Consider the following 21,090-nt stretch of genomic DNA (forward strand, 5'->3'; position numbering starts at 1 on the left):
TATCGCTAACCTTATTTCAGCTACTCTACATTACTTTCGTCTTTCTTTGGTTTACTTCTAGTCCATATTTAAGCTCATTAGACTGTTCATTGCATTCAACAGGTCTTGTAAATCTCTATCACTGAGGATAGCAATGTTATCGGCGAGTCTTGCCCTTGATATCCTTTCACTCTGAATTTTAATACCACACCTGAGTTTTTATTTTTTTCCGCCATTTGTTCTTCGATGTGCATGTTGAACAATATGAGACAAATAATACATCGTTACCTAATATCCTTCTTAATCTGAGCCTCTGTCTCTTTCATTTCTGTTGTGCCCTCCTGGTTCTTGTACATGTTATGCACCACCCGTCTGTTCGTGTAGGCTGTACTTACTTTTCTAAAAATTTCAAACTTCTTGATGCATTTTATGTTGTCAAACGCATTTTATAGATCGACAAGTACTATAAAGATATGTTTCTATTAAGTCTTGCCTCCATTATCAAGTGCAACGTCCTGCCTCTCTGGTACTTTTATCCTTATCATCTAAGATATTCTCAGTTTTCTTTCCCATTCTTATGAATACTATTTTTTTTCAGCATACAGCATGCGACAGCTGTTAGTCTGATTGCTCAATAGCTCTCACATTCATCTGCTTGTGACATCTTCTGGTCTGTGTGGATGATTCTTCCGTCTCATAGATTTTACATACTAACCAGTTCCAATAATTTCAGAAATTGCGAAGAAATGTTATCTATGCTTTTTTTTGTTAAGTGTTCCAGAGGTGTGCCAGACTCTGACTCGAGTATTAGCTCTCATACGTCTTCCAAATCGACATCCATTTCTTCTTCTATCACGCCAGCAGACGGTTACTCTCCTACGTAGAGACCCTGAATGAACTGCTTTCACCTATCCGCTCTGTCCTCTGCGCTTAACAGTGGAATTCCCATTGCACTCTTAATGTTGCCGCCCTTGCTTTCAATTTCATCGAAGCTTTTTTCAAGTTTTCTATGTGCAGAAGATATCCTTCCAACAATCATTTTTTTCGATGTATTCAAATTTTTCTTACAGCGATTTCGTCTTAGCTCCCCTGCAATTACTACTTACTTCATTTTAGTGGCGTAAATGAAATTTTTGACGTATTTTAGGTGAACAATAGAGGCGTTATCTCCGACGAACGTGGTGGTGGCCCCGTATCGGGTGGACCTCTCCACAGAGTGCGGTGGAGCAAAGGTTAAGGCAGTAAACTCGTAATCCGGAGGATGGCATTTGCATTCACGTCCAGTTACCAGATCAAAATTTTCCGTGGTTTACCTACATTACTTCAGCTAATGGCTCATACAGTTCCATCCCTAAGGCTTTCGTCTTCAGCGGGACGTTAAAACCTCACCTTCCTTTCGAAAAAAATTTCTCCGACATTTGCCGGCACTTTTAGGGTTCAGTGGATTTCGGCAACGTCCTGTTGAAACCAGTTGTCTGGGTCCAAGTGTTCAAGTTGTGGAAAGGTTTATGCTATTGGATTTTCTAGGTACGCTGATTCATTTCTTGCCACATGCTACAAGTTGATACTCTGCTGTGAAAAAACCGTTCGATCCAAATTATTGAATAATATTAAAAATGTTAGTGCTGCGCGTTGTTATTCTAATTTCTACTATCGTTTTGATAATCAAATCTTTTCAGCGAAAAAATGCTCTTGTGTGGAGCAACAAATTTTGTAGCCCAGGCACGAAGAAAAATTAGGCGAAGAAATTAGTGTAGCAGAAAATTTTTGTACACTGGTAGGGATAAGTGCCATAAACAGCCCACTAGAAATCTTGACTATTGGGGGTATGAGCATGAGGTTGCGGAGGTGTGAGCATGTGGCGTGGGCGTTTGAGGGGCACTTTTCTACATTTTTCTTGAATAACTCGAAAAACCACGGTTTTCTAGTGAAAATGTTCCCCGGTAAAAAATTAAACTACATTAAATGTCCTACAAAGAAGGTTATACTCATTTTTTCTCTAGAGCTAATAGTTTCTGTCTTGCTGAGGAAGGAAGAATGGCAAATAATTAAAAACAGGGTTTTAATGTGATAAAATTTATGTTTACTTTAAATGGCTGGCTCTGAGCACTATGGGACTTAACAGCTATGGTCATCAGTCCCCTAGAACTTAGAAATACTTAAACCTAACTAACCTAAGGACATCACACAACACCCAGTCATCACGAGGCAGAGAAAATCCCTGACCCGACCGGGAATCGAACCCGGGCGCGGGAAGCGAGAACGCTACCGCACGACCACGAGCTGCGGACTTACTTTAAATGAAGTGGATTAAAAACAAATATTAAATGTTTTATGATATGTAAGTGAAGGAGAGCCGTATTAAGGAATAAATTGTCTTCTGTGGAGGTAACAGGGTGAAAGGCGGGTGGTGGAGGGTAGTAGCATAAGGACGGGTAGCCAGATTCTGGTCATACACTTTCGTCCCTCATATCTGTTGTAATTTATGTTCATTTACATCTTCATCATTCCATGTTAGTTAAAGTAACTTTCCTACACCTCATTTAGTGTCCTCGCTGAATTCGCACATTGAGATCGAGATCAACGCGCCAGTGATGCACATCCAGACTTGTCTGGCTTCGCGTCCGCACAGCGGGCGGCGGGGCTTGGCGTCAGTTGGCAAAACCCTCTGGTGGCGTAAGGTAGGGGGAAAGTCGCTTTCCTCCTCCAGCTGTGTTGACGATTCCGAAGTTTTGCAGTCGCTGACGTTATTTTCGCACGCAGTAACACGCTTGTTCTTGGTTTTTCTCTCGGTTTGCTATCGTGACTGTTTATCTGCTGTTGATGATACTTCGTTTCCCAAGTTGCACCCAACGACGTCACAATTACGATTGCAGCGTCTGCCCCTGTAGCTGAGTGGTCAGCGCAACGGAATATCATACCTAACGGCCCGGGTTCGATTCCCGGCTGGGTCAGAGATTTTCTCCGCTCAAGGACTGGGTGTTGTCCGTATTACCATCATTTCATCATCCCCAACGACACGCAGTCGCCGAAGTGGCGTCAACTCGAAAGACTTGCACCAGGCGACCGGTCTACCCGAAGGGTGGCCCTAGCCACACGGCATTTCCATTTACATTACGATTGCAGTGCGTACGGCATCATTGAGCTCGGGCGGTCGATCAAGGATATACTACGAACTGTAGATGAAGGGCAACAGGCATATTTATAGTTTTCCGGAAAGTATTTGACACAGTGCCCAGTTGCAGGCTGCTAACGAAGGGACCGCAGCTCGTGGTCGTGCGGTAGCGTTCTCGCTTCCCACGCCCGGGTTCCCGGGTTCGATTCCCGGCGGGGTCAGGGATTTTCTCTGCCTCGTGATGACTGGGTGTTGTGTGGTGTCCTTAGGTTAGTTAGGTTTAAGTAGTTCTAAGTTCTGGGGGACTGATGACCATAGATGTTAAGTCCCATAATGCTCAGAGCCATTTGCTAACGAAGGTACGAGCATGTGGAATAAGTTCACAGATATGTGAGTGGATCGAAGACTTCTTAAATAATAGAACCCAGTATGTTGTCCTCGACGGCGAGAGTTCATCAGACACAAGCGTATTGTCAGGAGCGCCCCAGGGAAGTGTGATAGGACCGCTGTTGTTCTCTACATGCATAAATGATTTGGCGGACAGGGTGGGCAGCAGTCTGCGGTTGTTTGCTGATGATACCGTGGTGTACGGTAACGTGTAGAAGTTGAGTGACTGTAGAAAGACACAAGACAACTGAGACAAAAATTCCAGTGGGTGTGATGAATGGCAGCTAGCCATAAATGTGGAAAAATGTAAGCTAATGCGGATGGATAGGAAGAACAAACCTGTAATGTTAGGATACAGCATTACTGGTGTTCCGCTTGACACAGTCACGTCGTTTAAATCTCTGGGTGCAGCGTTGCAAAGCGGTATATGATGGAATGAACAGGTGAGAACTGTGGTAGGGATGCGAATAGTCCGTTTTATTTGGAGAATTTTGGGAAAGAGTGGTTCATCTGTAAAGGAGACTGCATATAGGATTCTAGTGCGACCTGTTCTTGAGTACTGCCCGAGTGTTTGGGATCCGTACCAGCTCGGACAGTAGGAAGACATCGAAGAAATTTAGAGGATGGCTGCTAGATTTGTTATCGGCAGCTTCGAACAACACGTAAGTGTTACGGAGTTGCTTCGGGAACTCAAACGACAATCCCTGGAGGGAAGGCGGAGTTCTTTCCGAGAAACACTACTGAGAAAATTTAGAGAACCGTCATTTGAAGCTGACTGACGAACGATCCTGCTGACGCCAACATACATTGTGCGTAAATATCACGAAAATAAGATACGAGAAATTAGGAGGCATATAGATAGATGTTTTTCCCTCGCTTTGTATGGGAGCGGAACAGGAAAGGAAATGATTAGTAATGGTACAGGACACCCAACGCCACGCACCCTATGGTGGTTTGCGGAGTATTGATTAAGATGTCGACGAAGAATGAAAAGTTGTCACTTGGTCTTGTCACACCAAGTCGAAGGTCGTGTTACAAACAGTCAGTCCAGGAGAACGGCTGCTCGAAACATGCACCTCTCCATCGACGCAAGCCAGTGGGGACAGTATTATCTAAGAGGACACGCGCTTACAAGGTGTGGTAGTAATAGAAGGTAGAATAACAACTGTGAACTACGTGAACATTACTGCGGACCACTATGTCCCTTAACGATTGATGTCTTCTTCGATAGCGATGCCATCTTCCAACAGGATAACTGCCGGTCCCATCCGGACAGAATTGCGCTACAGTGGTTTGCAAATGGTGATACTGAACCCACGTTGACGTCTTAGTCACCAAATTCGCCGGACCTCAACCCGATGGACCATTCTCGGACGCTATCGCGCACTAAGTCCGCGCCCACAAAACACCGTCCCTGGAATTGAGTGGTGTGTTCGTAGACGTCTGGTGCCTCATGCCTTCGGATACGTACCAAGCACATGTTCAGTCAAAACCTCGCAGAATCGATGCTACATTGCGATATTAAGCAGCTGGTTATAATGCTTAGACTAATCAGTCTACCTCAGAGGTATAGCGAAATTCTCGGACATGTCATCAGTTAAAATATACTGACTTTCCATGAACAAAATGGTGCCCTCTAACGCCGTTACTAAGCATTAGGAAAACCCAAATAATTCAAAATCTAATTTCTTAATTTCTGCACAATCACTCCGACTGTGCATCTTTGGTACAGGGCCGAGTGGAGGGTCTGAATCATAGGCTCAGACGGTTCTGTGACCGTGTAGCCTGCAGATTTCTCGAGTTGCGCTGTAGGGTGGTGGATTTCCGGATTCCGCTAAACAGATAAATAGATCGGTAGTCCACTACACGCAGGAGACGGCTATACGGGTAGCAGGGGCTGTGTAGCGTGCATTGGGCGATTTTTTAGGTTAGAGAGTCTCGGAGAAATACAGGAAGGGCTTCGGTCTCAAAGGTTGCAGTTTGAACATACGAAGAACTTATATACAGGAACCATCGATATAACAGTTGTAAATTGTTGTAGCTGTATTAGAAAAGTACCAGAGCTCCGTGCGCTAATAGAAAATAAAGATGCTCAAATCGTTATAGGAACTGAAAAAGAAGTAGTTTACCTTGTACTGAAATTGAAGTAGATGGTTACTGTGAGTTAGTATGGGCAGAGATTATTCTTCAAAACCGGTATAAATTAATAATTGGTTCCTTTTACCGATCCCCGGAATCAGATCACACAGTTACTGAACATTTCAAAGATAACTTGACTGTCATTAAGATAGGTGCCTCATACACACAATTGTGGTTGGTGGCGACTTCAATCTACCTTCCATATGCTGGCGAAAGTACATGCTTAAGGGTGGAGGTAGGCATAAAACGTTGTCCGAAATCGCATTGAATGCTCTCTCAGAAAATTATTATGAGCAACCAGTTCAGAGCCCACTCGAAGTGTAAATGGTTGCGAAAACATACTTGACCTCTTATCAACAAATAACCCTGAACAGATAGGGATCATCATCACAGATACAGTGGAGCTGCACTGAATACAGTAACGCCAAAGATAAATGCAACATACATGTATTTTTAAATAAATCAGATAAAAATCACTTGACACTTTCCTAAGAGAGAGTCTCCACTCCCTGAGATCTGATTACGTATATAGTATCGACGGAAATTGAGAGACATATACCAAAGAAATTAATAAGCGATTGAACTGATCCCCCATGGTCACAGAAAGGTAGGAACACTATTGCTGAAGCAATGAAAAAAGCATGCCAAATTTAAAAAAAGCCAAAGTGCCCAAGATTGGCGAAAGTTTTACAGAAGTTCGAAATTTAGCGCGACATTCAGTGTGAGATGCTTTTACTAGTTTCCACAACGAAACACTTTCAGAAATCTGGCAAAAAAAACAAAGATATTCTGGTCGTATGTAAAGCACACCAGTTGAAAGACACAATCAATATTTTTACTGGACGATAACAATGGTGATGCTGTTGATGAAAGTGCCACATGTTACTAAACACGATTTTCCGAAATTGCTTCACAAAGGAAGGCGAAGTAAGTACTCCAGAATTCCAATCAAGAACAACTGCCAACATGAGTAACTTAGAAGTAGATATCATCGGTGTAGCTAAGCAGCTTATAATACTTAAGGAAGGCAAGGCTTCCGGTTTAGATTGTGCACTTCCTGAATGGTATACCATTCAGGTTCCTTTCTGAGTATGCTGTTAGAGTAGCTCCGTTGTTAGCGATCGTATACAACAGCTCGTGCGCAGAAACATCCGTACCGGAGGACTGAGAAACTGCTAAAGTCACATCAACACCCATAAAAAGGAAACAGTAGTAATCCGCTGAATTACAGATCCATACTACTAACGTCGATTTGCAGTAGGATTTTGAAACTCGTACCGTGTTCGAGCATTATGAATCAGTTCGAAGGAAACGATTTATTGACAGTCACCCAATACGGATTCAGAATATATCATTCTTATGAAACACAACTAGCTCTTTATTCTCACGAAGTAATTAGTACTACCGACGGGGGACGTCAAATTGATTCCATATTTTTAGATTTCCAGAATGCTTTGGAGACCGTTCCTCACAAGCTATTTCTAACGAGTTTGCTTACCTATGGAGTATCGTCTCAGTTGTGTGACTTCATTCGCGATTTCCTGTCAGAAAGGTCACAATTCGTATTAATTGACGAAAAGTCTGGGTAAAACAGAAGTAATATTAGTCGTTCCACGAGGAAGTGTTATAGGCCCTCTGTTATTTCTGATACACATTTATGAGATAATCTCAGCAGTCGTCTTAGGTTGTTAGCAGATAATGCTGTCATATACGGTCATGTAAAGTCAGACGTCCAAAACGATTTGCAAAAGATTTAGACATGATATCTGTATGGTACAAAATGTGGCGGTTGACTCTAATCATGAAAAGTGTTAATTCATCCACATGAGCACTAAAAAGAATCCGCTAAATTTCGGTTACACGATAAACCACACAAATCTAAAGGCTGTAAACTCAACTAAACACTTAGGGATTAAAATTACGAATAATTTAAATTGGAACGATCCCATAGATAATGTTGTGGGGAAAGCAAATGAAAGGCTGTGATTTATTGGCAGAACACTTTTTAACAGGTCTACAAAAGAGACTGCTTACACTACGCTTGTCAGCCCTCTTCTGGAGTATTGCTGTGCGTTGTAGGATTCGCATCAGACAGGATTGTTGGAGGGCATCGAAAAACTTCAAATAAGAGCAGCTCGTTTTGCCACGGATATGATGAACGAATTGAGGCGGTAGTCATTAAAACAAAGGCGTTTTTCGCTGCGGCGGGACATTCTCGTGAAGTTTTATCATCAACTTTCTCCTCAGAATGTGATTTTTTCTCGCGCACTGTTCGAGAATGGCGTTTCCATGAACCGTTAATTACTTAATTGTGAATTACAGAATAATCCGGCAGATGTAGATGCCACCGGGTTACTGACTGAGGTATGTGGACGACTCGTTCATCATATGGCCGCAAGGAGAAGTAGAACTACACAGATCTCATGAGTACCTCAACAGCTCACATAGGAACTTAGAGTTCACGCTGAAAATAGAAAACAAAGAGCCGTTCCTTTCCTGGATGTGGAGGTGAATAGAACATCTAGTGGCAAACTAGGACATAAAGTCTACAGAAAACCGACGCACACCGACATGCAGATTCGGAACACCATCCAGCACAAAAGAACGCTGTGCTAAGTATGCTGACAGCCCGAGCTCACCATTTTAGTGACGCTAACCATATACAACATGAATTGAACGAGCTCGAGACAACATTCCGTGCGAATGCATACAACAACAGAGCCGTACAACGAGCTATCAGGTACACCGAGGACGAAACAGATAAAGGTACAGAAGAAACTCTTCCTGTTGCTCGCCTAACTTACTTGAGAGGTGGCAACGACGGTGTATGCACGGTTCTGCCTCAACAAGGAATCAGACTCATATTCCAGAGCGCCCGCGAGGTCCGATGTCTCTCGAGACCCTCTTAAGAATCCCTTGGATGCTCTCGACACTGCAGGTGTCTACGAACTTCGGTGTGAATGCGGCGAAGTCTACGTTGGTGAAACCGGGAGACCCATTAGCATTCACGCGTCGGACCATGAACGTTACGAACGGCTGTTACAGAACAACAAGTCAGTTGTAGCTGAAAAACACCAGAAATATGGCCGTTCTATCAGTTTTCTAGAACCTCGCGTGCTTGCTCGGTAGCCATGGATGCAGCAGCGAAAAAATAAGATAGCCTATTGGCATAATGAAACGCCCTAACAACATGAACAGGGAGGATGGCTGTAAATTACCCACGGCTTGGCTGCCAGCGGTTCCAGCCCGGCGGACAGTATGTGTTCTCCAGCCAGCAGCGTCACCTGACCAGGGTTTAAAAGCGTAAAAGTCCGGTAACGAGGGAACTAGTGTGTGGCTTCAACACTTTGCTGCAAGAAAACACTGTTCCCGTGTACAAGTTTCCCATTATTTTGCTATTGCATACCAGTCACCAGGGAGAGTTGCTTACCAATCACTTACTAGGACGACACAAGAAGTAATCTGCTGTTAATTATTTTCAACCAATTACCAACTAGAGCTGCCTTCCAGTCAGCCATCAGAATAGCACAGGCAATAGCCTACGGAAGAGTCATCCCCTTTCATTGTCCAGTATCGCGGACATGTGGCGTCGGGAGCAACCAGATTACCGAAACAGGCAATACCACGGGAAAGACATTCACCAGTGTTCATCAGTTGCCCGTCTTGAATATTATCGCAGTACACCGGTCGAAGCGTCGGCCATTTTGTTCCTTTAGCGCTTTATAATAGTGCGGCCTAATACCCAAAATTATTTTATTCAAGGTAACATGTTTGTTTGATTCGTAAGAGAGTGGCTCAAAATTGTTCAGACCTGAATAGCAGCAAATACCCAATATTAGGTGTATTCTGTATGACGAAAATTCCCCTAGAAAGTCAGATTCCAACATCCCACTTTTGATCTCTGTAACTGGTCAATAACTGTGGACGCAATAACACGTAGGTCCACCTCTGGGTTTTCCACCTCTGGGCTTTACGCAGGCAGTTATTCGGCTTGGCATTGATGGCTAGCGTTATTGGGTGTTCTCCTGAAGGATATAGTACTAAATTCTGTCCAATTGGCGCTCTAGCTCGTCAAAATCCGAAGTTGGTTGGAGGACCCTACCCATAATGCTCCAAACGTTCTCGATTGGGAGAGATCCAACCTTGCTGGCCAAGGTAGGGTTTGGCAAGCACGAAGACAAGGAGAAGAAACTCTCGCCATAGTCGGGCGGGCACTATAGTGCCTAGGATGCCTTGCCATGTAAGCTAACAAAACAGGACGTATAATATCGTCGACGTACCGTTGTGCTGTAAGAGTGCCGCGGATGACAACCTAAGGCGTCCTGGTATGCAAAGAAATGTCTCCCCATGCCATCATTCCTGATTGTCGGGCTATATGGCGGGCTACACTAAAGGCTGGTATCCCACCGCTGACTGGGGCGTCTCCAGACATGACTTTGGCCCTGGAATCTCACTGACTGGGCAAGAATTGTGTTCAGCGATGAGTCTCATTTCGAACTGAGTCCCAGTGAAGAGCGAAGGCTTGTCTGGCGCATAGCTCTCGGGAGGACATCAAACAAGAGCAATGCTTTTCACCACGGGTTTCTCTGGTTAGCGGGAAAGAGTCAATGAGATGCTCTTCCAGCGCCAGTAGAACACACAACCAAAAGACGCGTTCTGCATCACCCACTTTGTTTAATTTATATACTGATGACCTAATTGTGAAGTTGAAAGAGGAAAAACACTTATTCAGACAGGATCTAACGTTCCATTAAATACTCTGTTATGTGCTGATGACCAGATAATTATGCAAAACAGAAGATAAATCACGAAGTGCGGTATATAGATTGAGCCAAATCGTAATACATTACAACTGAACTATATCTGCAAATAAGACACAGTTAATAACACTCAAAGGAAAGAACGCAGAGAAAATTGTGGAACAAGTATCCAACTTCAGTTATCTAGAATGTGATACTAGTTTCAACTATCACAATGACATTGAGAAGAAGGTTAATAAAATCAAGCTACCTATGGAACAATTGGTAGAACTTTGGGAAGAAAAACAAGTAAAGAAACACAAATGAAATTCTATAAAGTTAAGGTTGCTTATACTCTTGAATATGGTTACGAATCATTGACAGTAACAAAAAAAAAGAAAAAGAAAAATCACGTATACAAGAAGCAGAGATAAAGTTAATGAGATATGTAAGAGGCCGTAATAAAATGGATAAAACAAGGAATGAAACAGTAAGATCACATTTAAAAATGTTTGACAAGTTAGAAAAGAATAGAAGAAGGATCATGTTAATAATATGACAGAAAAAAGGTTGTGAAAAAAGATAATGAATTATCGACCGACTACAAAGAGAGAACTAGGTAGACCTCGTAAAAGATGCAGGGATGTATGACAGAGACCGGAACAGATGGTTACAACACCTAATCCGTGGAAGGAGGCGATAATGGTGATACTGACGATCGGACATTGCTACACACCTATGAACATACAGCTCCATTCTGTGCCGCACGTTTGTGCGCGGCACAGTGCCTCCGTTGTGGACGCGGCTTAAGTGTGGTTCGCAGAAACTGTTGCTTCGTTGCTCCAACCAGATGTGTTGCAAAAATCCAAGCTCATAATATTATTATTACTCATTCAAGGCAAAATGTTACTTGTGTCTGTGGTGCAGTGGGCAGTTGGCGAACGAAAGCCGTTGCAAGCAAGCTACACAGCTAAGTCAGTGAAAAGGTACCATGTATCCGGTGTACAGGTGCGATATTGAATACAAATATGAATGGTTAGATGTACAAAGTAGGATACTTCGGAATATGTATTCGTAGAAAATGTAGTTAAACCGAAACCTTTTGCTGTTAAAGACAGGGTGATGGTGATGATGTGATGATGTGATGATAATGATGATGAGGATGATGATGATCTTGGAATTCAGAGCGCCTTCACGATGGATACATTATATTCAAAAATGAAAACCGCAGCTCTGTACTAATAAGTTGCAAAGTAATTTGCACAATGGTGTTAAGTTGGAACATCAAGACAGAAGCTATCGTGTCGTAACAGATCCCGCAGTTTAATTACAAATACAAAATGTTATTTTTTTCCTACCTTTTGAAATATATAATCAAGCTATTTACACTATAATCCAGAGTTATGCAACAGTGGTAGAGATCGAAAGTGAGAAGCCGGCTGCTGTGACAGAGCGGTTCTAGACGCTTCAGTCCGGAACCGCGCGACTGCTACGGTCGCAGGTTCGAATCCTGCCTCGGTCATGGATGTGTGTGATGTTCTTAAGTTAGTTAGATTTAAGTAGTTCTAAGTTCTATTGGACTGATGACCTCAGTCCCATAGTGCGCAGAGCCATTTGAACTACTCGAAAGTGAGAAGTTGGCAATTTACTTCAGATATCACGTAGACAATGAAACAAGGCGTGTGAATGTGTTCTTAGAGAAACAAATACTATTTTGCGTTACTGTTGAACTGGATAGTGGTATTGTAATGTATGATGGACAACCCAAAACACGTACACTGATCAGCCAGAACTTTATTACCACCTAGCTAGTAGGGACTGATAACAGCGGCGACGCGTCGTGGTACGGAAGCAGTGAGATATTGGTAGGTCGCTGGAGGGAGTTGGCACCACATCTGCACACACAAGTCACCTAATTCTCGTAAATTCCGGGAAAGGCGATGATGAGCTCTGACGCCATGTTCATTCACATCCCAGATGTGTTCAAAATGGTGCAAGTGGCTCTGAGCACTAGGGGACTTAATATCTGAGGTCATCAGTCCCCTTGAACTTAGAACCACTTAAACCTAACCAACCTAAGGACATCACACACATCAATGCCCGAGGCAGGATTCAAACTTGCAACCGTATCGGTCGCGTGGTTCCAGACTGAAGCGCCTAGAACCGCTCGCTGACACAGGCCGGCCCAGATGAGTTCGATTGGTTTCAGATATGCTGATTATTTCGGGAGAGGGGGGAGGGGGGAAGGCAGCACATCAACTGAAACTCGCCACTGTTTTCCTCTAACCACTCCATCACACTCCTGGCCTTATGATATGGCGTTTTATCGCTCTGAAAAATGCCGCTGCCGTCAGAAAACATGGTCGTCATGAAGGTTCAAAAGGTTCAAATGGCTATGAGCACTATGCGACTTAACATCTGAGGTCATCAGTCCCCTAGAGCTTAGAACTATTTAAACCTAACTAACCTAAGGACATCACACACAGCCATGCCCGAGGCAGGATTCGAACCTGCGACCGTAGCGGTCGCTCGGTTCCAGACTGAAGTGCCTACAACCGCTCGGCCTCAACGGCCGGCGATCGTCATGAAGGGTGTACGTGATCTGAAACTAGTGTATGATGCTCCTTGGCCGTCATGGTCTCTTGTACGAGCTCTATTGGTCCCATGAATGCCCACGTGAATGTTCCCCGAAGCATAACAGAGCATCCGCCAGCTTGTCTACGTCCCGCAATACTGATGGTTTCGCGCCCTCCCATCGGAATGATGAAGAAGGTGTCGGCATTCATCAGACCATTCAGTGCTTTGCCACTGCGCCAACGTCCAGTGCCGATGGTTACATGCCCATTTCAGTCGTAGTTGCCGATGACGTGGTGTTGACATTGGCACATAAACGGGTCGCCGGCTGGAGTGTTCGGCGCACTGTGTGTTCAGACACACTGTACTCTGCCCAGTATGAATGTCTGATGTTAGTTTCGTACAGTTCGCCGCCTGTCCAGTTTTACCAATCTGCCCAGCCTACGACGTCCGACATCTATAATGAGGGATGGCCGCGCAACCCCACGAAGTCTGGACGCTGTTTCACCTTGGTTTCGCACGTGCTGAAGACAATCACCAGAGCACCCCTAGAACATCCGAGAAGTCGTGCAGTTTCCGAAACGCTCGTGCGGAGCCTCTGGGCCATCACAGTCTGCCCTCGGTCAAACTCAGACACATCGCGTGCCTTTCTCATTCTACCACGGACCGCACGGTCACTGATACTGTACTACATGTACGGTGCGTGTTTCCGACTAACAATCATTCCTCGCCACGTGACGCTGCCATCGCCTGGACGGGTTTATATCGATAGTAGGTCGGTGGTCATCATGTTCTGGCTGATTGGTGTAAGTACTGCAATTCCCCAAAGCACGTTGTTTTTCAGAAAACCTGCAACACTCAGACCGAAACTCGATATTCCAGGAAACGAGATTAAGGAAGCAAATACGATGTTTGAGGATGTGATAAGCTGAAAATATACCTTTCAGCTATGACAACAAGAAATTGATCATATTAATGGTTTTATTACAATAAATTGACAATACTTAACTTTGGTTTACAGGAACGTGTCGCAAGCGATTGGCGACATGCAAATAATCAGTGACTTTCGCTGTATGGAATGTTCGTGCAATTAATGGATATGGATCACAAGTAACAGCTCTTCGAGTGCTCTCTTCTAGTTCGGATCTACCAGTGTCCATCTTCTACTGTCCGGCCGAGACTGGCAGGAGTGGTGCTTACATTCTCTTCGGCTGGAGGCGGCTCCTGTCGTGGTGCGGTCCTAGTCAGTAAACTATTGCCTGACGTCGTCTTACAGCCTTCTCTGCTCTTACATTCTTCACCTTCGTGCCGGCGCTTCCGTTATACTGGAACATTACTCACTGTCAAACGTTTCGTACATGAAACTATATCGCTGAAACACTGTAGAGTTGTTAGCCTCATCTGTTTATTTCTTGACAGATAATCATTCTACCACTACTGAAATGCACTAAACTGAGCTGGCCACTGAGGCACCAGTCTTTCTCGAAAATTTGCTCTCCACGCTGTCTGGACTCAGATGCTCTGCGAGTGCGAATTTAAGTATTGCTCATAAGCACATGCATGCAGAAGCAACTTCTCCTGTGTGACAGGAAATGTTACGAACTATATAAGCTCCTATTTCAGCTGTTAGCACTATAAAAACGTTTATTTCACAGCATTTTGCTCGTACTAAAACTATAGCAATATAATTACTGCTCTACGTCGGTTCCGTTCCCTCCAGACAACGTTTTCATTCAGTGCATTGCTAAGTTTTTATCCATTACTGAACATTAGTAGTTCTCAAATGTCGTAAACAACCCTACTCGTTAATTCCATGTACTGGTTCGGAAATAAGCCTCTCCAGTAAGTATCCTCTCGTTAGCACAGTGCTTAGAAGACTTTGCACTTTTTGGCCTTGCACGTGTGCTGTGTTTGCCCGCAGGGACCACGACGACGAGTCGTCGGTGTTCGATGCGGTGAGCAAGCTGAACGAGGTGCGCGGCGTGAAGGGTCTGGGCCGCTTCTTCAAGCAGATCGCGCAGAGCGCCCGCTCCGGCAACCAGGACGACTTCCTCGGCTGCGTCAACATCCCGCTGCAGGTAGGGGCGCGGCGCGCGCGCACGGGCCGCCGTTGCTAAGCGACGCTCCCGCTTTAATCACTGTCACCGGCACCAACTTCTCCGTCGGTGGCGTTCTGGTCCGAGCGCCGCCAAGTGTAACCGAGCTCGGCTCGGCATGCAGTAAGTTAAAAGGCCTGGCAGCTCCCATTTACCACCAACTGTCCGTGGAATGGCGGAGGGGCACCGGCTGAATGAAATCGTCTGCCTCACAGCCAGGAGCCAGTCTTTTTATAATTGGCATCAGGCACCATTTCGGCTGCTTGAATGTCAAGTAGCTTAGCTGATAACAGAGGGTGCGAGTGTAACGATGTCTTGATGAGAAGAGAAACGGCACATGGTTGTTGTGTGTGTGTGTGTGTGTGTGTGTGTGAGTCAATCTATTCCTCTCCGAGCAGCACTTGTATCGATCGTCTTAAATTATTTGTTGGATATATTCCAATCTCTCTCTTCTCCTATTGTTATCACCCTATACAGCTCCCTCTACTGCCAGGGAGGTTATTCCTTGATATCTTAAACACATGTCTTATCGTCCTGCCCCTTCTAATAAGTCTGTTCCACATATTTCTTTACTTGTGAATACTGCAGAGATTCACCTAACTTTTCAGCACCCTTCTGTAACACAGGGAATCGAAGCTTTTAAGATGAGATGATATGTTATCATCTCATCTGAAAAGCTTTTAAGATGAGATGATGTGTTATCATCTCATCTTAAAAGCTTCGATTCCCTTATTGTCCAACTTTCCACAGTCCATGAGACACTTCCATTCAATGTTGACTCCAAGGCGGTACATTCTTTGAAATTTCTTCCTGGGATCGAGTCGTACATTTGATGGTAGTAGTCTTGTAAAAATGAATGCTCTCTTTGCCTGTGATAGTCTGCTTCTTGTAACCTCCTTACTTCCTTGCTTCGTCCTAAGATGGGAGAATCGCTTCACTTCATCTACTTCGTGGTCTTCAGTTTTGATACTAAGTTTATCGCTAACATCATTTATGCTCCTCCACACTGCCCTTACCTTCCTTCGTTTATTCTCGATCCATATTCTGTACTCATTAGACTGTTCATTCTGTTAAACGGGCCCTGTAATTTTCCCTCATTTTCACTGCACTTAACAATTTTATCAGAGAATCTTATTATCGATATCCTTTCACTCTGAATTTTAACAACGCTCTTTAGCGTTTCTTTTATTTCTGTCATTCCTTCTTCGACGTAAAGATTAAACAGTAAGGGAAAAAGACCAGAACACTGTCTTATACCCTCTCTTAAACCGAGTGTTTCTTTCTTGGGTTACCACTGTCTGTTTGCTATTGGTTCTTGTACATACTGTATGCCTACTCCTCTCGAATAGCACCAAGGGAGCGTCCAAGCTTAACGTCCCCATCCAACAAACGGATCACCATCATAAGTCTCACGTACCTTTAGTCCATAAGATTATCTGGATAGGTTTTAAATTTAACCAAAGACTTGGGCGTGGTGTCTATCAGAAACTGTACCCCAGCTTCTCTCCTCCCTTTCACGAAGATATATTGGGGATGATAACGTTTGTATTTTCAAGAGCCGAAATGGCCATCTCCGAGCCTGCTAGCACCACACAGTCGTACCTTAGCGACATCAGTTACAGAGGTGGGTGGTGGAAGGGTACTATAAGGACCATTTTGGTACCTGTTAGAGAAATCCGTACTAATAATAATAATACGTTATTCTGAAGAGCGTTTACGTCTCCTCTCCATAACGACCCTTAAATATACTTTCATCCATAACTGCCACTCAGCCTGTGTGCCTTATCAGGTAGGAGATAAAGGAAAAAAATGGAGAAGATTCAAAGAACAGCGTCCCTTATCACAGTTCGTTTTGTGAGTGCGAAACTGTGACAGATGCTTCAAGAGAGGCGTTGTGCAGCACGCTAAGATTTACAGTTAAATATCAGAAACCAACATATTGCTTCCTCCTATATATTTTTGTTATATTATTATTTGCGTCGAGACCCTGGAGGGCCATGCAAAGCGTTATTCCTCATTTGAGCTTTCTTCTGATCTTCCACACTTCTCTCATTTTTTTCTCCGTAGAGTCTCTTTCTATCATCAGTCCACTTTGTCCTTGGATCCTTTGCGACATCATTCTCTCAGCCGACATCCCACTTGTGTCTGTAAACGACATTTCTGTCTTCAGTTTCTACTGGATCGATTTGTGCTTTTTCTACGTCAAATTTGAATCGTATGGTCCATGGTACTGTTGACATGAAGTCAGAATGCTGTTCGTGAGTCCTATTGGTGGTAGCCTGCTGATGTGCCTGTGAAACTTTAACCTTCTTTTTCTGACATCTTCCTTGTGGTTTACCTCGAGTGTGATCTGTATCCCTCTTCAGTTAGCTTTGGGCTGAGAATTTTTCACATGATTTTGAGTTTTTTTCTTCAGTATGCTTTCCAGGTCGCTTTTCGTATGGATTGTTAGCGTCTCACTTCCATAGACCATGTCAGACCTGAACACTGTGTTTTAATGTCTGATATTTGTTTGAGTGGACATAAATTTCATACTATACATATGTGTTTTGCAGTAAGCTCTCTTTATTTATTTGTAGTCGAGTCCTGTGAGGCCTTTTCTCGTCCTAAAGGTTCGAGAATGTCAGCTAAATACACTACTGGCCATTAAAATTGCTACACCACGAAGATGACGTGCTACAGACGCGAAATTTAACCGACAGGAAGGAGATGCTCTGATATGCAAATGATTAGCTTTTCAGAGCATTCAAACACGGTTGGCGCCGGTGGCGACACCTACAACGTGCTGGCATGAGGAAAGTTTCCAGCCGATTTCTCATACACAAACAGCAGTTGACCGGCGTTGCCTGGTGAAACGTTGTTGTGGTGCCTCGTGGAAGGAGGAGAAATGCGTACCATCACGTTTCCGTCGGATTTAGCCTATCGCGATTGCGGTTTATCGTATCGCGACATTGCTGCTCGCGTTGGTCAAGATCGAATGACTGTTAGCAGAACATGGAATTGTTGGGTTCAGGAGGGTAATACGGAACGCCGTGCTGGATCCCAACGGCCTCGTATCACTAACAGTCGAGATGACAGGCATCTTATCCGCATGGCTGTAACGGATCGTGCAGCCACGTCTCGATCCCTGAGTCAACAGATGGGGACGTTTGCCAGAGAACAACAATGTGGTGCACGAATAGTTCGACGACGTTTCAGCAGCATGGACTATCAGCTCGCAGACCATGGCTGCGGTTACCCTTGACACTGCATCACAGACAGAAGCGCCTGGATGCACGAATGGCAAAACGTCATTTTTTTCGGATGAATCCAGGTTCTGTTTACAGCATCATGATGGTCGCATTCGTGTTTGGCGACATCGCGGTGAACGCACATTGGAAGCGTGTATTCGTCATCGCCATACGGCGTGTCACCCTTCGTGATGGTAAGGGGTGCCATTGGTTACACGTCTCGATCACCTCTTGTTCGCATTGACGGCACTTTGAACAGTGGACGTTACATTTTAGATGTGTTACGACCCGTGGCTCTACCCTTCTTTCGATCCCTGCGAAACCCTACATTTCAGCAGGATAATGCACGACCGCATGTTGTAGGTCCTGTACGGGCCTTTCTGGATACAAAAAATGTTCGACTGCTGCCCTGGCCAGCCCATTCTCCATATCTCTCACCAATCGAAAATGTCTGGTCAATGGTGGCCGAGCAACTGGCTCGTCACAATACGTCCGTCACTACTCTTGATGAACTGTGGTATCGTGTTGAAGCTGCATGGGCAGCTGTACCTGTACACGCCATCGAAGCTCTGTTTGACTCAATGCCCAGGCGTATCAAGGCCGTTATTATGGCCAGAGGTGGTTGTTCTGGGTACTGATTTCTCAGGATCTATGCACCCAAATTGTGTGAAAATGTAATCACATGTCAGTTCTAGTATAATACAGGGTGATTCAAAAAGAATACCACAACTTTAAAAATGTGTATTTAATGAAAGAAACATAATATAACCTTCTGTTATACATCATTACAAAGAGTATTTAAAAAGGTTTTTTTTCACTCAAAAACAAGTTCAGAGATGTTCAATATGGCCCCCTCCAGACACTCGAGCAATATCAACCCGATACTCCAACTCGTTCCACACTCTCTGTAGCATGTCAGGCGTAACAGTTTGGATAGTTGCTGTTATTTCTCGTTTCAAATCATCAATGGTGGCTGGGAGAGGTGGCCGAAACACCATATCCTTAACATACCCCCATAAGAAAAAATCGCAGGGGTAAGATCAGGGCTTCTTGGAGGCCAGTGATGAAGTGCTCTGTCACGGGCTGCCTGGCGGCCGATCCATCGCCAATGTGGTGGTGCTCCATCCTGCTGAAATATGAATTGTTGTGCTTCTTGTTCGAGCTGAGGGAACAGCCAATTATCTAACATCTCCAGATACTGTAGTCCAGTTACAGTAGCACCTTCGAAGAAAAAGGGACCAAAAACTTTATTGGCTGAAATGGCACAGAAAACGTTCACCTTAGGCGAGTCACGTTCATACTGAGTTGTTTCCCGCGGATTCTCAGTGCCCCATATACAGACATTGTGACGGTTGACTTTCCCGTTAGTGTGGAAAGTTGCTCCATCACTAAACACAATCTTTGAAACGAAAGATTCATCTGTTTCCATTTGAGCAAGGATAAAATCACAGAAATCGATTCTTTTAATCTTATCAGCTGCAGACAGTGCTTGAACCAATTTCAGACGATAAGGTTTCATAACTAACCTTTTTCGTAGGACTCTCCATACAGTTGATTGTGGAATTTGCAGCTCTCTGCTAGCTCTGCGAGTCGATTTTTCTGGGCTGCGAACAAATGCTTGCTGGATGCGTGCTACATTTTCATCACTCGTTCTCGGCCGTCCAGAACTTTTCCCTTTGCACAAACACCCATTCTCTGTAAACTGTTTATACCAACGTTTAATACACCACCTATCAGGAGGTTTAACACCATACTTCGTTCGAAATGCACGCTGAACAACTGTCGTCGATTCACTTCTGCCGTACTCAATAACATAAAAAGCTTTCTGTTGAGCGGTCGCCATCTTAGCATCAACTGATGCTGACGCCTAGTCAACAGCGCCTCAAGCGAACAAATGTACAACTAAATGAAACTTTATAGCTCCCTTAATTCGCCGACAGATAGTGCTTAGCTCTGCCTTTTGTCGTTGCAGAGTTTTAAATTCCTAAAGTTGTGGTATTCTTTTTGAATCACCCTGTATATCTGTCCAATGAAAATCCGTTTATCATCTGCATTTCTTCATGGTGTATCAATTTAAATGGCCAGTAGTGTATTTGAAATTTGTAACTCTCCTTATTTTGCTATGTTTTGAGTCTAATTTTTATGCGTTTAATTTTTAGAAGATGAGTAATCCATTAAATTTCGATCATACAACACCGCAAATATTACTTCTTCCACTGATACTTCGGCCGCGTACCATCCGGCTATCCTCAGGCAAGCTGCTAAACGCGGCCTTATATACCCTACCGCGGCGATGCTGCGCATGCAGCTCGCAGATGCTGGTCGGCGGCAAAGAGGTACACTTACATACGCGCCACCTGTGGTGCAATCGTTCAGACATTCGATTCACTTATCGATGTATGTTTGGCGGCTGTAACACCTTGACGACTTCTGTCGACTTTCATTACACCAAGAGCCGGATCCCATGCCTCATCCAAACTAAAACCATTATCTCTATTTATTAGGTTATTGGCTAATGTAATTTCTATTGCTTCCATGAAAATGAAATCTCAAAAGGAAGAGGTGGATGTTAAAATCGTCACGTCACAGTAATTCATCTAACGATCCGTATCTACTGTATACAATGTTCTACCATAGCTGACTTGTCTGGCTGTAGTAAGCTTGTGTATCTTGCGTGTTCCACGCACCTCTCATGAAGTGTGCGTGTTGTCTGACTTATATACGACATATAAAATTCCCGCAAGGAATCTGATACACACCCACCTTACGAAGCAATAAGTTATCCTTCGCAGGGCCGAGCAAGGCTGCAATCTTCGTAGTAGTATGGAAGA

At 44.1% G+C, this 21,090-nt stretch overlaps 1 protein-coding gene across 1 annotated transcript in view; it reads left to right on the plus strand.

Annotated features, from left to right (window-relative positions):
- The window catches only part of LOC124788796 (BAI1-associated protein 3), a gene marked incomplete at its 5' end in the record, with an annotated part of 518,896 nt that overhangs the window by 138,400 nt on the left and 359,406 nt on the right, over positions 1-21,090 (plus strand). Inside the window, one exon of the mRNA XM_047256078.1 lies at positions 14,855-15,011. Coding sequence (XP_047112034.1) covers positions 14,855-15,011 — 157 coding nt within the window. The remainder of the gene's footprint in view (positions 1-14,854; positions 15,012-21,090) is intronic.

Source organism: Schistocerca piceifrons, chromosome 3 (genome assembly GCF_021461385.2).
Source record: "Schistocerca piceifrons isolate TAMUIC-IGC-003096 chromosome 3, iqSchPice1.1, whole genome shotgun sequence".
Classification (NCBI taxonomy): Eukaryota; Metazoa; Arthropoda; class Insecta; order Orthoptera; family Acrididae; genus Schistocerca; species Schistocerca piceifrons.